The sequence below is a fragment of the Suricata suricatta genome, chromosome 1, assembly GCF_006229205.1.
Source record: "Suricata suricatta isolate VVHF042 chromosome 1, meerkat_22Aug2017_6uvM2_HiC, whole genome shotgun sequence".
Taxonomy (NCBI): Eukaryota; Metazoa; Chordata; class Mammalia; order Carnivora; family Herpestidae; genus Suricata; species Suricata suricatta.
The window spans coordinates 133,526,892-133,540,397 of NC_043700.1; the positions used below are offsets into that span (position 1 = coordinate 133,526,892).

General features: G+C 40.2%; 1 protein-coding gene across 1 annotated transcript in view; it reads right to left on the reverse strand.

Moving 5' to 3' along the window:
• FRAS1 (Fraser extracellular matrix complex subunit 1) overlaps window positions 1-13,506 on the reverse strand; it is a 273,045-nt gene that overhangs the window by 33,369 nt on the left and 226,170 nt on the right. Inside the window, exons 58-62 of the mRNA XM_029951708.1 lie at window positions 11,279-11,484; window positions 7,527-7,683; window positions 5,396-5,596; window positions 3,642-3,829; window positions 2,213-2,488 (exon numbers count right to left, since the gene is read on the reverse strand). Of these exons, the coding sequence (XP_029807568.1) occupies window positions 2,213-2,488; window positions 3,642-3,829; window positions 5,396-5,596; window positions 7,527-7,683; window positions 11,279-11,484 (1,028 nt within the window). The remainder of the gene's footprint in view (window positions 1-2,212; window positions 2,489-3,641; window positions 3,830-5,395; window positions 5,597-7,526; window positions 7,684-11,278; window positions 11,485-13,506) is intronic.

Here is a 13,506-nt window from a genome sequence, read left to right on the forward strand (position 1 = left end):
AGGTTCAGGGGCGCCTGGGTGGTTCAGTCGGTTAAGCATCCAGCTTCCAGCTCCGGCTCAGGTCATGATCTTGTGGTTCGTGGGTTCGAGCCCCACGTCGGGTTCTGTGCTGACAGCCAGCTCAGAGCCTAGAGCCTGCTTCGGATTCTGTGTCTCCTTCTCCTTTGACTCTCCCTGATCGTGCTGTCTCTCTCTGTCTCTCAAAAATAAATAAAAACATTAAAAAATTTATATATTAGGTTCAGCATAAGGACAACTCAACTGGTTTTCAGCCCTTCCCTTAAGACTGGTTAGTTTCTAAGTCACTTTTGCTGAGGGCATGGTGTCAGGATACAGAGAAGGGATGCTTCCTTCCCAGGAAATTTTCTTTTTCTTTTTTTCTGACTGCTAGTCCCTCCCCAGCCCCCACCTAAGGACCACACACACTGCAAAGGTTACAGTAAGCTGCAGGGCTGAAGCTGAGAACTTGGCCTCTGAAACCTACTGGCCTTTGGAGGTCTTTCAAAAGATTCTTTCATGTTCCCAGACATAGAAAAGCCATAAGAATGCTTAACTCAATCTATGCAGAGGCAACGTGGGTCCTCACAACTCTTTAGGTAAGGTGTGCATACACACAGGGAAGTATATAACAAGAAAAATTAATTAGTAGTTCTGTGTGCCATGGACCTCCCACAAAGCAATCATACAAACTTATAAATTCTACCCATGAAAACAATTTTCACTGAAGTCCATTAAAAATTAAAGAGGATTTTTCCATTAAAAATTTTTTAATTAGCTGCCAATGCTTTATTTATTTATTTACACATGGACTTAGTTCAGAAGGGATTTGAGGCATCTTACAAAAATGCACACAATACAATGGTATTAAATAAATAATTAAAGAAACAAAGCTAGAGCAAAGGAAACTAGGGTGAAAGCATTAGTTACCAAGTCATTGCAAGAAGACAAACTGAAACATAAAGTAAAATCATAAATTTGGTCCCTGTTAAAAATGTATATTTGGCCTAAATCTGACCAAACTGCTTTCATGTTTTTTGAAAAGAGAATTAGATACTTAATGAAATGATAAACTATTAAGTCTTGTCATTGAAATTTTTAAAATGTATCAGATAGTTTAAATTGGAACTAGGGTATGCTGCAGAATAATTGATCTATTGGTCTTTCTGAATAAGCTATGAGAAAAACAGTGAACATGAGTGACTGCTTTGTCCAGAACCCCCATTCATCTATGCCTTTCTTTCACTATCATCTCATCTATGTGAAGCACTTACTAAGTGAGGACAAACTGAGAGTTGAGCAGGAAAAAAATCCAGAGAAATTCAGTCTGAAAGAAAGCTCTAATTTCCAAAATTATTAAGTGCATTAATTTTAATCAAAAACTGTTGAGGGCTTACTATGTGCCAGATACTCAGCTGAGTATCTCCAGTTCTGTCTCTGGGCAGAATGACATCATTGGTGTTATGAACAGTCACTGCAGTGCACTGTTTCTTAAGGTTGGGCAAACCCTTAATCACTGTTCATTGTTCTCTGATGGTGAGTCTGGGGTCCCAACTCCGTGAAGACAGCAACTGCATAGTGAACTTCTCTTCACGTCCTCCTACAATTTTGTAAACTGCTGATCACTCAGGAAGCACTGTCTCCTTTGTTTAATAACTGTGCCAAACCTACTGGCTCCTTCGACGACTGAGCATGTTGGGCTATAAAACTGTAGTAGAATCCTTGGGCCATGTCCTTAAGGAGTCTCTATCCTACTACTTATTGAATGATTGAAGCGATGTGGGGAAGAAGTAATCATTAATTGTACCTGCCTAAAATCTTTGACTTACTTTACCAAATATAGATCACTTTTATATCTGCTTCATCAATGACCCTGTCAAGTTGCTAAGAGGAACAAGTATTATTTTGCAGATCAGGAAATGGAGACCCAGAGAGGTTAAGTAACCAATTAACATCACATAGCTAAAAGTGGGCAGAATCAAGATTAGTAAACAGATTGTCTGATTACCAGTTTGGATCTCTTTCTACTATACCGTATTACCTCTTCTTATATATAAGAATAAAGAAGCCAGTGTATATACTATGTACCTGCTCATTCATTTATTTTATTCCAAATGCCATGCAAGGACTTTAAGGAATTTGACAGAGAGTTGTAGTGATACAGAGAAACACCAGTTTTCTCCCTATGCAACCAGGCCCAGACCCCTAGACCTACCATATGGTTGACACTGGTGAATGGTGTGTTGTCAGTGATGGTCTCAAAGGGAGAGCGAGCCCCATTGCCATCTGTGGGGGTGGCCACTTCCCAGCTGAACTGCACAGATGTTTGGTTGATGCCAGCCTCGCTGCAGCGCTCCCTCATGGCAGCATACTTGGGGAAATGAGAGTCGCAGGGGGTGACACAAACCAGCGGGTAGCCTGGGGAGGGGGATTTCTTGACTCCTTCCTTGGTAACCTCTTCTACGTGGTCATAGTCAGCAAGTGTGACAACCTGCAAAGGAGCAACAAAGCTTCAGCTTGGGCTGGGTGTTGGGAAGCTCAGAGAGCAAGGGCTCCCCTCCCAGAGATCCACAAGATGCCTTAACTGCTAGGGATGTTTTAAAATATAACAGAAGTTTTCATAATGCTTTGTCAGGCATCCCTCAAAGATACTACAGATCAATGGTGAAAATGATCTTCCTTCTTCCTGTGAAGACTCTTTAGTATCTTGTTAATCTTATTCCTAAATCAGAACTCTATCACTCATGTGGAAAATACTTTTATTTTCATGCACACTGTCACTAAAGCTATATCATGAGTAACAGTTACTAGTTTAAAGTTGCATTAAAAAATACAATAAATGAAGCTGCATTAAAATGTTAATGATACGCAGTAGTATATTTGGCAAAACAAAAGTAAATAAAGGTAGCGTATTTCTTCCATGGTTGAATAAAAGACACAGTTAGGAATGTTCCGTCTACTACATAAGACTAGCCAGGGGAGGTTAGAAGACTTATTCTGACTGCCTCATTATTACCGGTGAAATTACCTCGGGCAGCCTCCAGGCATGTTCCTCCTAGTCATAAAGTCAGTGTGTTCATACTGACATACACCCCCAAAATGGAAAACTGGATACTGCACTTTTGCAAATACTTACCTCTATGTGTGTGGCAAGTACGTAGGGTAATAGATATGAGGTAGCATTATTTTTTTCCCTCCACTCTTCTAGGTCCCACCAAAGACATGAGAAGATCAATTGTATTGTACTTTCTGTGTTTATCACACTAAGGTATCAACACGGTCTCATTCTTTTGTCCGAACAGGGTTTCTCATCCTTGATCCTACTGAATTTGTGCCAAATGATTCTTTGTTGTTGTCCTGTGTATTGTAGGATGTTTGCAACATTCCTGGCTCCTACCCATTAGATGCTAATAGTGTCTAGTGTGACAGTTGTGACAACCAAAAGTGTCATTAGATACTGTCAAATGTCCCCGGGTGGTGCAGAGAAGGAGTTTGGGAAGGAAGGAACAAGACGGCTCCTAGTTGAGAACCACTGTGTTAGAAAAATGAAGAATTGTAGCACCAGAAGTCCTGCTTCTTTCAAGTTCTTATCTACTAGTCACTAGGGTATAAAAGTAGTAATCCCTTCGGGTCAAGCAACTCACAATGGGTGGCGCTGGCAATATGAGACTCCCTGCTGCCTCCTGGTCTAGAATTGTTACTGTGGCAGTGGTCACATCACCAAGAACTGCTTCCACTGGGTCATCTGGGCCAAGGACTAGGGAGAAAGATTCATGCCATTCCCGGTCTTCATTGGACAGGATCTCGACTTTGAAAAAGATGTGATCCACACCTTCACCAAGGACAGAACAAAAAGAGGGCAAAGTTCTCATTAGGTAACCTCACTAAGAAAGTGCAGGCTGGCACTGCTGAGACTTCATGTTAAACAACGCCCTTTCCTTTTAGAGGTTTTCTATAAATACAGGGGCTGCTAATCACTTTAGTCCTATCTCAAGTGAGAAATCTATTTTATAGACCAAATTCCACCTGTGGTAGAGGCTCAGTATTGCAGATTTACTATTCAATGCCATATGAGAATTAACGGCCCCTGCCTGACACTAGCTGGTAGTAATAAAAATCTATGATCCAAAATACACTCCACCCTGGTTATGAGGGTTTTTTGCTTATTTTTTCTTTCCCCTTTGTACTTAGGCATGAGCTCCTGTGTGGAGGTAAGTGCTTGCACACAGACACCCTTCAGAGCTGTCCTGAGAAGCAGTACCTCAGAGGCTTCCTACCAGGTAATCTCCGCAAAGACATAACAAAAAGGTTTGGCGGCCTGGAATGAGGAGGGTGAGAGGCTTAGAAACTCCCTTCCTTTCCTATAAAATGGTTCTCTGAGGGTGCACACGTCCCTGGTGGTAGGTAAGGTTTCCTTCTTCCTCTCCTATAAACGCCTGAGCTAGGTTACTCCCAAGATCTGTCTTCTCTCCAGATCCTTATGCAGAAAAGAAAAAAAGTAAAGACGCGCAGAAGAAAGTCCTTGTGTGGAGATGGGAGAAGGGTGTCTGCCTTTCCAGCAAACCCTAACCAGATGCACGTGGGATGAGGCCGAAAGCCCTTTAAAACTCCAGCAGAATGAGAGACATCAGAGACTCCTCCCTCTTCATTTCCGAGGGAGTCACTTCCTCCCTTCGCCCGCCAAGACATCTCTGAAAAGGACTCTACCACTGTTGCTCACTCCTGGCTACATCGCAGATGGCGTCAGGATCTGCGCGTCTTTTCACCTTATATCACTCCAGAAAGCTCTGTGACAAAATCTAGCATATAATTCAACTCCTTCTCCATCTCATTCCTCCCATCAAATTAATATATCAGGTAGTTAAACAGCTAGCTGTGACCTGAATCCCATCTCTCTCTCTTCCCTGACTCATTTCTATAGTTCTCTCCATAATAAACCTTTTTTGGAAATCTCATATGAGGGTATCCTGTCTCTTAGCAGATATTAAGCCACTGGAGCACAGAGACTGTGCCTTCTGGATTTTAGTAATCCCTGAAGGTCCCAGCACACTGGTTTGTACCAATGTTTGTTGGATGCTGGAAATCATGTTTACTCTTTTAAAATCAACTGCATCTGTTAACTCGACCAAATTATAGGCTAACAATAACAACAAAATCCTTTTAAATGAGCCAAAATGCCAAGGATCTTCTGAAGTAAGGAACCTCCTTTATTGTTTTTCAGAAAAATGCCATTTTTTAAAAGATTCCTATAATATCAAATGTGTACGTAATAAGTATTTCATGCTTAGTAAGCACTACTGTTTTCCTCTTTTATTTTTCTACTCATCTCTTTTTTTCAAATATAAGATGTTTGCCTCCTATTATGTAAAACCCACGACTGGGATTGGCATTCAATTACCAGGACTGAACTTTAAGACTCGGCTCTTCGGGTAATAATCCACCCCAGACTGGGCAGACCCATCGCGCGTGCTACAGCGGATCCTGGACGTCCTGTTCTGATCCCCTCTTCGGATCACCTTGACATTCAGAACAGCTGTGGCATCTGGCCCTGAGGGCTCCCGGACTTGATATGCAGCTTCTTCAAACTCAATGGTAGGGGCTAAGGAACAGGATTAGAAAAACAAGAGCCAGTTGGAAAAGCACAAAGGATTCCCACTCCTGTGAAAACACCTTATAAAGACAAGAGGTAGTTTTCCACATTAGTAAATAATACAAAGGCACAATGGCTTACGGTCATAAAAATCAGTTTTTAGCTCTCAGCAAAGCTTTGGAAAAGGAATTTACTTGTGATTCTGCAAGAGCTCTCACAGGTTTCTTATTAAAAACAGTATAGTAGGGGAAATATTTTTAAGCAATTTGAAATGCATGATGTCCAAGTTTCCATCTGGGCATTACAACACATAAAATGTTTTTAAATGCACATACTTTATCAAAGGACTGAGACAGAGTGAACCCTTGGTAAATACTTACTGACCAATGGCATGCATCAGCTCTTTTTCACTTATGAGAGATACATTTCTAAGCTTTATAATTTATCTCATTTATACATGACCTAAACTTCCCAAGTCCATCTTACTTCTCTGATCTTCTGGGTCCTTCCTCCCAGGGCCCTTATGTCTCTCACCCTTAACTTTTCCTAACTTCTTACAGGTTATTTACTTAACAATAAGTAGTTTTAATGAAGAATCCAAGGGTTCCTAACACACTCTGGTTTGAGGTGCTATTCTCATTGCTATGAAATGATTAATATGTTGGTTTTTTAAAAATTTCAAATTGTGCCTTCTTTTCCATTATATTCTCAGTGGGAGGGGGAGGTGGTGGTGGATACAGTGAGATAAAATATCTGATAATTGAAAGCAATTACAGATTTTATATTATTTCTAATATACTATAATACTTTGGAAAAATGTCTATATTCTCTACTCATTCCTTTTATCTCTCAGGAAGTCAATTCTTCTTAATTGTAGAAGATAAACTTCATTTGAAACTTTGCAGTTTTTAATAAATGCCTTTTGAAACTTAGGAGTGTCACTTATTACCTCTTGAGCCTCAATCTCTAGATTTCTATGTGACCAGGAGAGGCTCACTTCAGGATCTGAACCTGAGTCTTGTTGGGTAAAGGACCAAGTCAACTTCAAGGCTGGCTTTTTTTATTTTACCCAATGTCCAAGTTAGTCCCCAATTTTATATTCAAAACCCTGAGAGTCTCACTGACTCTCATGTAGATTCTAGAATCTGACAAAATAAGGTTTACAATCAGTTTTGCTGCTTATAGCTGTGTAACTAAGGGCATAAATTATATAAATTTGCTGATATTCAACTTCTTCGCCTATAATAGAGGGATAATAACATCTACCTTACTGTCAGGATAAAATGAAATAAGATAATATAATATGCTTAGCATGGTTTTTGGTATATAGTAGATATTCAATAAAAACAGCTATTACTATTTGTAATATTATTCTCCATTCCTTCATTAAAATATCTATTTGAATAAAACAATTATGTCCCAATTTGAAACAGATTTGGTTTTGTTTTCTCTAGTGCCTGGGTCATTCTTTGCTGCCATCTGACTAAAGAATTTAAGATTTTTTAGGTTAATAGGCCAAATCAATTAGAAGAAAACTGAGACATTTTACTTTTCTGGAAGGTGGCAGTGTTTAAATTAGTTCATTGGATTCAACTGATACTGATTGCATTTCCAATCTTGATCCTGAACTGCAGCAACTTAGTTTTTATTCTCTGTTTGCCTTAGCATCTCTGTCCTAGCTTGTAACTATATTTATCCCTTATCTCTTGGCAATGTGGTGGGGAATAATGAGATTAAGAATACCTATAAACTTAATGGAACCCAGTAGAGGATGGTCACTTGCTGCGAACAGTGTATATAAATACTCTGAGACTGTTATCAGTAGGCACTTTTATAGTACTTTCATCTTAAAGAAAAACACCTATAATTACATTATTAGTAAAACATCAGTTCAGGGTCTATTAGCCAAAGAATAACTAAAGACAATATCTTCTGTTACCATCTTCATCATTGGATATGGTGATGGTGGCCATGTTATTCTTCCCAACTCTGGCTCCACTCCAGTGGTTTCCAAGAGGATGGCTCAGGTAGACCCTGAATTGTTCCTCAGGCTCAAATATGGAGTCATCATGGATAGAGACAGTACAGTTCTTCATCTAGAGCCAATGTCATAAGACAGATTAATATTTGCAGTAAAAACCAGTAACTTGCTTGGTTTTCCTAGAAAATGATTTTTTTTCTTTGCAGCATCAAAGAACCAACACAAATTCAAAAGGATACAAACCATTTCATTTCTAAAATAGAATGTTTAAATCTAATAATTCATGCTTGACTGGGACATACCTACACATGGAGCGTTGTATTAAAACATTCCAAACTACTCTGAATGATCAATTATGTTATGAAAAACAAAATCAATAAAACAACCCGCTCCAACGCACCTCTAGGGTACTTGTGTGCTTTGCCGGAGCAAACCAATGAGTGTGTGTGTGTTACGAAAGGTAGGCTTCTGATGATAGGGTTTTAACATACGGGTTGGTCTTCCTGAGGAGCTGAACCCCCTTGGCAAAAGTGGAATAGGTTTTTCTTAATGTTTATATTTATTTTTGAGACAGAGAGAGACAGAGAACGAGCCGGAAAGGGGCAGAGAGAGGGAGACACAGAAACCAAAGCAGGCTCCAAGCTATCAGCACAGAGCCCCACGCAGGGCTTGAATTTGTGAATGCGAGATCATGACCTGAGTCGAAGTCAAAGGCTCAGCCCACTGAGCCACCCAGGTGCCCCGGGAATAGTTTTACATGGAACTCAGAAAGGCTTCTTGTTAGGTTGAAGATACTTTTCAATGCTGCAGAACTCTCAAATGGGTTGCCAAATGGTGTCTCATCTGAAAACTATTGAGTCCTGAAAGTCTGAGAAGAGAATTTAAATCCCTGTTTGACGAAAAGAAATAGTGTTTCCCACACTGAATATTCTCTATGGAGGACTGTATTCTTAAGAAAACAGAAAATAAGGCCAAAACATTTTAGGTGCTGCAGTGGGTTTAATAGTAGAGTCATGTAATATGAAGTGGGATTATTTTTACTTGAACTATTTTAAATCTACTCTACTACTATACTGCAAAGGCTCTGTGGGTATAAAGAAGTTTTGCTCTCATACTTCCGAGGTCACACTAAATGGAAAAAGTCCTGTGAACATGTATAGGTAGCTTGCTAACCTGGTGATAAGCCCCTGAAGAAGTTCCTTTTTTTCTTGATAGAAGGCATACATTTAGTAGTGACTCTTCAGGATATCTTTTTAAAAAGGACATTATCATGAAGGACAAGTTTCAAAGACAAATTGCTTAGCAAACCAGAGAAAATGAAAATCCCAAAGTGTGCTTACAAATAATGATAGATTGTCATGTGGGTAACATATAGATGATTAGACTGTATTTTCTTAATAATCTTATTAAATTATAAACTGTCTCTTGGATCGGCAGAGAATCCTCTTTTGAACTTAAAACAAATACAGACATGTAGACTCAAAGCTGAAGATTATATCTGTAGTATTTGTGTGTGTTTTTAAACACACGTTTCAACCTGCTACCAGTAAAATTCCCATAAAATATATAAGACAGGCTGCTATGAATCATGAATCTATAAAAGACCAAGAATCTCAGAGAAGGAAGCTATAACTTTTTTTTTTTTTTGGTAGCAAAGATGAACAGAGGAAAAATCTGCAGTGACTTGGAATGGGTAAGATCTTCTAATACTAAACTTCAAAAGGACTAATCATAAGGCAAAAATTTGATATATTTGGCTATACCAAAACTGAAAACTTATGTTCAACTAAGAACACTGTGATCAAAGGTAATAGATAAGTGACAGAATGGAAAAATATGTTTACAGTATCTAAAATGTCTACAACTGGCAAGGAGTTTGAGTTTAGAATATATAACAAAGACTGCAAATTGGTAAGAAAAAGACAACAGAACTATAATAAGGAACAAAGGATAAACACAGTTACATAAGAGGAAACCCAAGAAGCTACCAAGCATACAAATTGGTAGTAACTAGAGGAATGCAATTTAAAATGAGATATAACTGTATACGTATTAGATTAGCAAAAAATTAAAAAGATGAGTAATGCTAGGTGTTGGATAGGACATAGGATTATAGCAACCTTCATGCTACTGCTAGTGACTTCCTGGAAAGTTTCCTGACACTATTTTTTTCAAATTAAGCACGTACATGGCCTATGGCCCAGCAATTTTACTGTTGAGTGTATATCCAAAGGAATTCCCACTCAGGTCTCTAAATGGATATGTATGAGGCTATGCATTGTAGCATTATTTGTGATAGCTCAGTGTTAGGAGGTGGTTAGGGTGCTATCTCTGAGGCTCCTCACAGTCTATTGTTGAGAGTGGATGGTTAAAATGTACTAAATGCACATTATGAAATATTTTTCACTAGCTCAGCAACAGATTAGATGTGCACATAAGTGATTAGACATATATTAAACCATCTTACTGAGTAAACACAGTACAAGTTTGAACAAATACAAATCAAGAGATATACATTAAACATAACAGATTGATGAGTTCTGAGGTGGGGCATAGAATGTTGTTGGAGAATAGGCATAAAATAAATAAACAAAATAATAAGAGAAGGGTCTTGAAATGACAAATGAGGAGGTACAAGTGACTCAATCATTTGAAACTGATATCTAAAAATGGGGAAAGGTGATTCTCATTTAATATATACTTTGACATATACTGAGGTTGCAGGCTTTGATTCTTTTCTTTTAAGTTTATTTATTTATTTTGAGAGACAGAGACAGACAGAGACAGAGAGCACAAGCAGGGGAGGGGTAGAGGGAGAAGGAGAGAGGGAATCCCAAGCAGGCTATTAGTACAGAATCCAATACAGGGCTCAAACCCACAAACTGTGAGATTGTGACCTGAGCTGAAATCAAGAGTTGGATACTCAACCCTCTGAGCTACCCAGGCTCCCTTGACTCTAATGCAGCCATACACAGTGATAGTAATTTCTCAGGAGTTTCTATGCCCATGTGCATGTACATTGCTAAGAAGAGAACACTCTACTCACTCAAATCCACTCAATGTCTGCCTATTTGGTCCTATGCTATTGGTTCTTTTTTTTTTTTTTTTAATGTTTTATTTATTTTGGATATAGACAGAGACAGGGCATGAGAGGGGGAGGGGCAGAGAGAGAAGGAGACACAGAACCGGAAGCAGGCTCCAGGCTCTGAGCTAGCTGTCAGCACAGAGCCTGACGCGGGGCTCGAACCCACGAACGTGAGATCTGACCTGAGCCGAAGTCGGAGGCTTAACCAACTGAGCCACCCAGGCGCCCCCCTATGCTATTGGTTCTATACCAGAATATACGTTGCGCTGAGCCAGGGGCCCAGGTGTTAAAGAATTGTCTCTTCCTCCTGTAGGTAACATTGATGGTGTGTTCATCTCCAATGTAGTTGCGAATTAAGAAGAGCCTCACTCATTTGATTTTGCCAAATTATAAAACAGTTATATATCCTTTAAATTCCTAGCTCAACCAATGATATATGTATTTGGTTGTAAGAAGGATACAAAGAAGACAGCTACATAGGGCAGATGATAGTATTACAAAGAGTATCAACTAATAAAAGCATTCACAGGATGATCAGAATTTGTCAAACTGACTTCATTATGGACAAATAAAGGCATCAAGGAAAAAGAGAATCTGATCTTTCAGCCATCATGAATCTACTTACTTTTTCCCCTTTCAGAAATGTAATCCGTGAAGAGTCTGCATTTCTTCTCTCCTCAAAGTCCTCCATGACCTGAGCTGAATGGCTCTGAGTATAGCACCTCACTGAGGACTCATAGCTCAGGTCTCCACTTCGAATGATGGGCACCTGCAGGACACCCTCCTTCTCCTTCACTAGGAGCAAATCCTTGGCAAACTGCATGCTGGGCACTAGGGGAGCAGAAGGAAAGATGGAGGCATTATTAGTAGGAGGCAACGGGAAGGTGGCCACAGCCCTCAGCAGCCCTCAGCAGCCACTTGGCAGGAAAGGTCTATGAAGGGCCATCGCAGGCTGGCAAATTACAGATGGTAAGTGGATTTCAAGGCGTGCTTGCACTCAAGACAAGGGAACTGCTTCCACTGTTGAGTGTGTTTCCAATGAAATAGAATCAGTCAATTCTGCACCTGTTTTCTCTCAGCTTTGGGGTACAGTCCCCATCTCAAATGCAGATGAGTAATGCAAGTAAAGAAATGAGCCAGGTATAAAAAAACTTTTTGATTGAGACTTGAGTATGCAAAAAAAGTTTGCTTTCCTTCTGAGGCTACAAAAAGAAAAGGAGCAGTGCAAGCCTCATGATAAATGGCCACTTGCGTTGGTCCTGGGACAGGGAAACAGTGGGGACATTGGTAAAGAGGAAAGTGCAGGCCTTTTTAAAGGGAGAGATCACCCCTCAGCTCCAGTCTTTTGCTGGCAGATATTTTTGGATGAAGCCAGAAACTTGGATTTGTATGTTTATCTCCTAATCTTTAAAAAAGCAATCAGTTACGATAGTGAAAAGAACTTCCGTATAAGCCAACCTCTTTGGACCAAACAAAAGACATCCACACACTTAATTTGGCCAGTGGGGCTCCAGTCTGTGATTACTGCTGTAAAATCACCTTTTCTTTTATTGTTCACATGGTCTCACTGGACTTTAGGAAAGGACCAGGGCCAAACTGCGGTTAAAAACATGGGCTCTACAGTAAAGAGGCCTGGATTTCCATCCCAGCCCTACTACCTACTAGCTGTATGATATAGAGTAATTTATTTAGATTTTCTGAGCCTTGAGGTTTTTTAAGTACACAAATTGGCAATATTACTATCCAACTTGTAGGACTGAATTTAATGAAATAATGCATGAATGGTGCTCAACACATCTGGCTGGTATCTGACACATCACAGGCACTCAAAATTTGGTAGGAATTATTGTATTATAATTTGTATTGCCCTCAACTCCAGGCTTCTCAATAAGAAGAATCTTTTTTTCTCCTTACTTTCTATAGTAGCTACAATAATGTTCCACATTAAGACATGTCCTCTTCTGAGTCCGACATCTTGTCAATTGCTGGCCATTTATTTCTTAATGAACAATACAGAGAGGTTGTCCCTCCAGTCACATGTCAAAGTGTCCTGTGGCAGAAGCTGACTCTACAGCTGGAGCCTGCTACTTCCTTGCTGTGTCTTGCATACGCCCTGCCACCCCCAAAAGGAAGGAACCAAAAGCCGAGGACCCAGCACTCAGCAAATCAATATGTAAAGAGCTCTGTTTGCCCCTAACTTGCTCACTGCTCAAAACTGTTGGCACTAGTAAAAACAAAGCAAACTCCATACCTAAGCTAAACCTAACAGTTGCCGCTTACTACCAAAGAAAAACCTAAAAGATACTTCTTAAAAGAACAATACACTTAAAGGAAAAGTAACAACTTTGGCATTAGGACCCAAACATTAACCATTTAGGGTTCTGTCATCCAGTAAAATGGTCTGTACTGTTAAAAAAGGTGGGTGGCCACCGGGAGCCCACCTTCCAACCCTGTCACGACCACTGCAAAGGCAGACGCTGCCTCCGCGCCCACTGTGGATGTGACGTCTCCCTCTCCCAAGGCCCCCAGCACTGTTGAGGACAGAGTCTGCGAGCCCAGCCCAGCCGGCGAGAAGCCTGTTTCTGCAGTTACGGATGCAAGTGCCTCTGAGTCACCTTAACTTTGAACCGGTCTTCAGAATTGGCGTGGTGGGTTTGTCTAACCACGGAGCGTGTCTGGAAATGCAAACTCTCGTTAATTTCATACTAGTTTGTACCGTATCTGTAGGCATCCTGTAAATAATCCGAAGGGGAAAACTGAGGAAGAGGACGTGGGCTTGTATCCTGCCAAGTCGGGGTGGGGCTCAGAGGCCGGGAGGGAAAGGTCAGAAAGTGCTTGTATTTTAAAAACAAC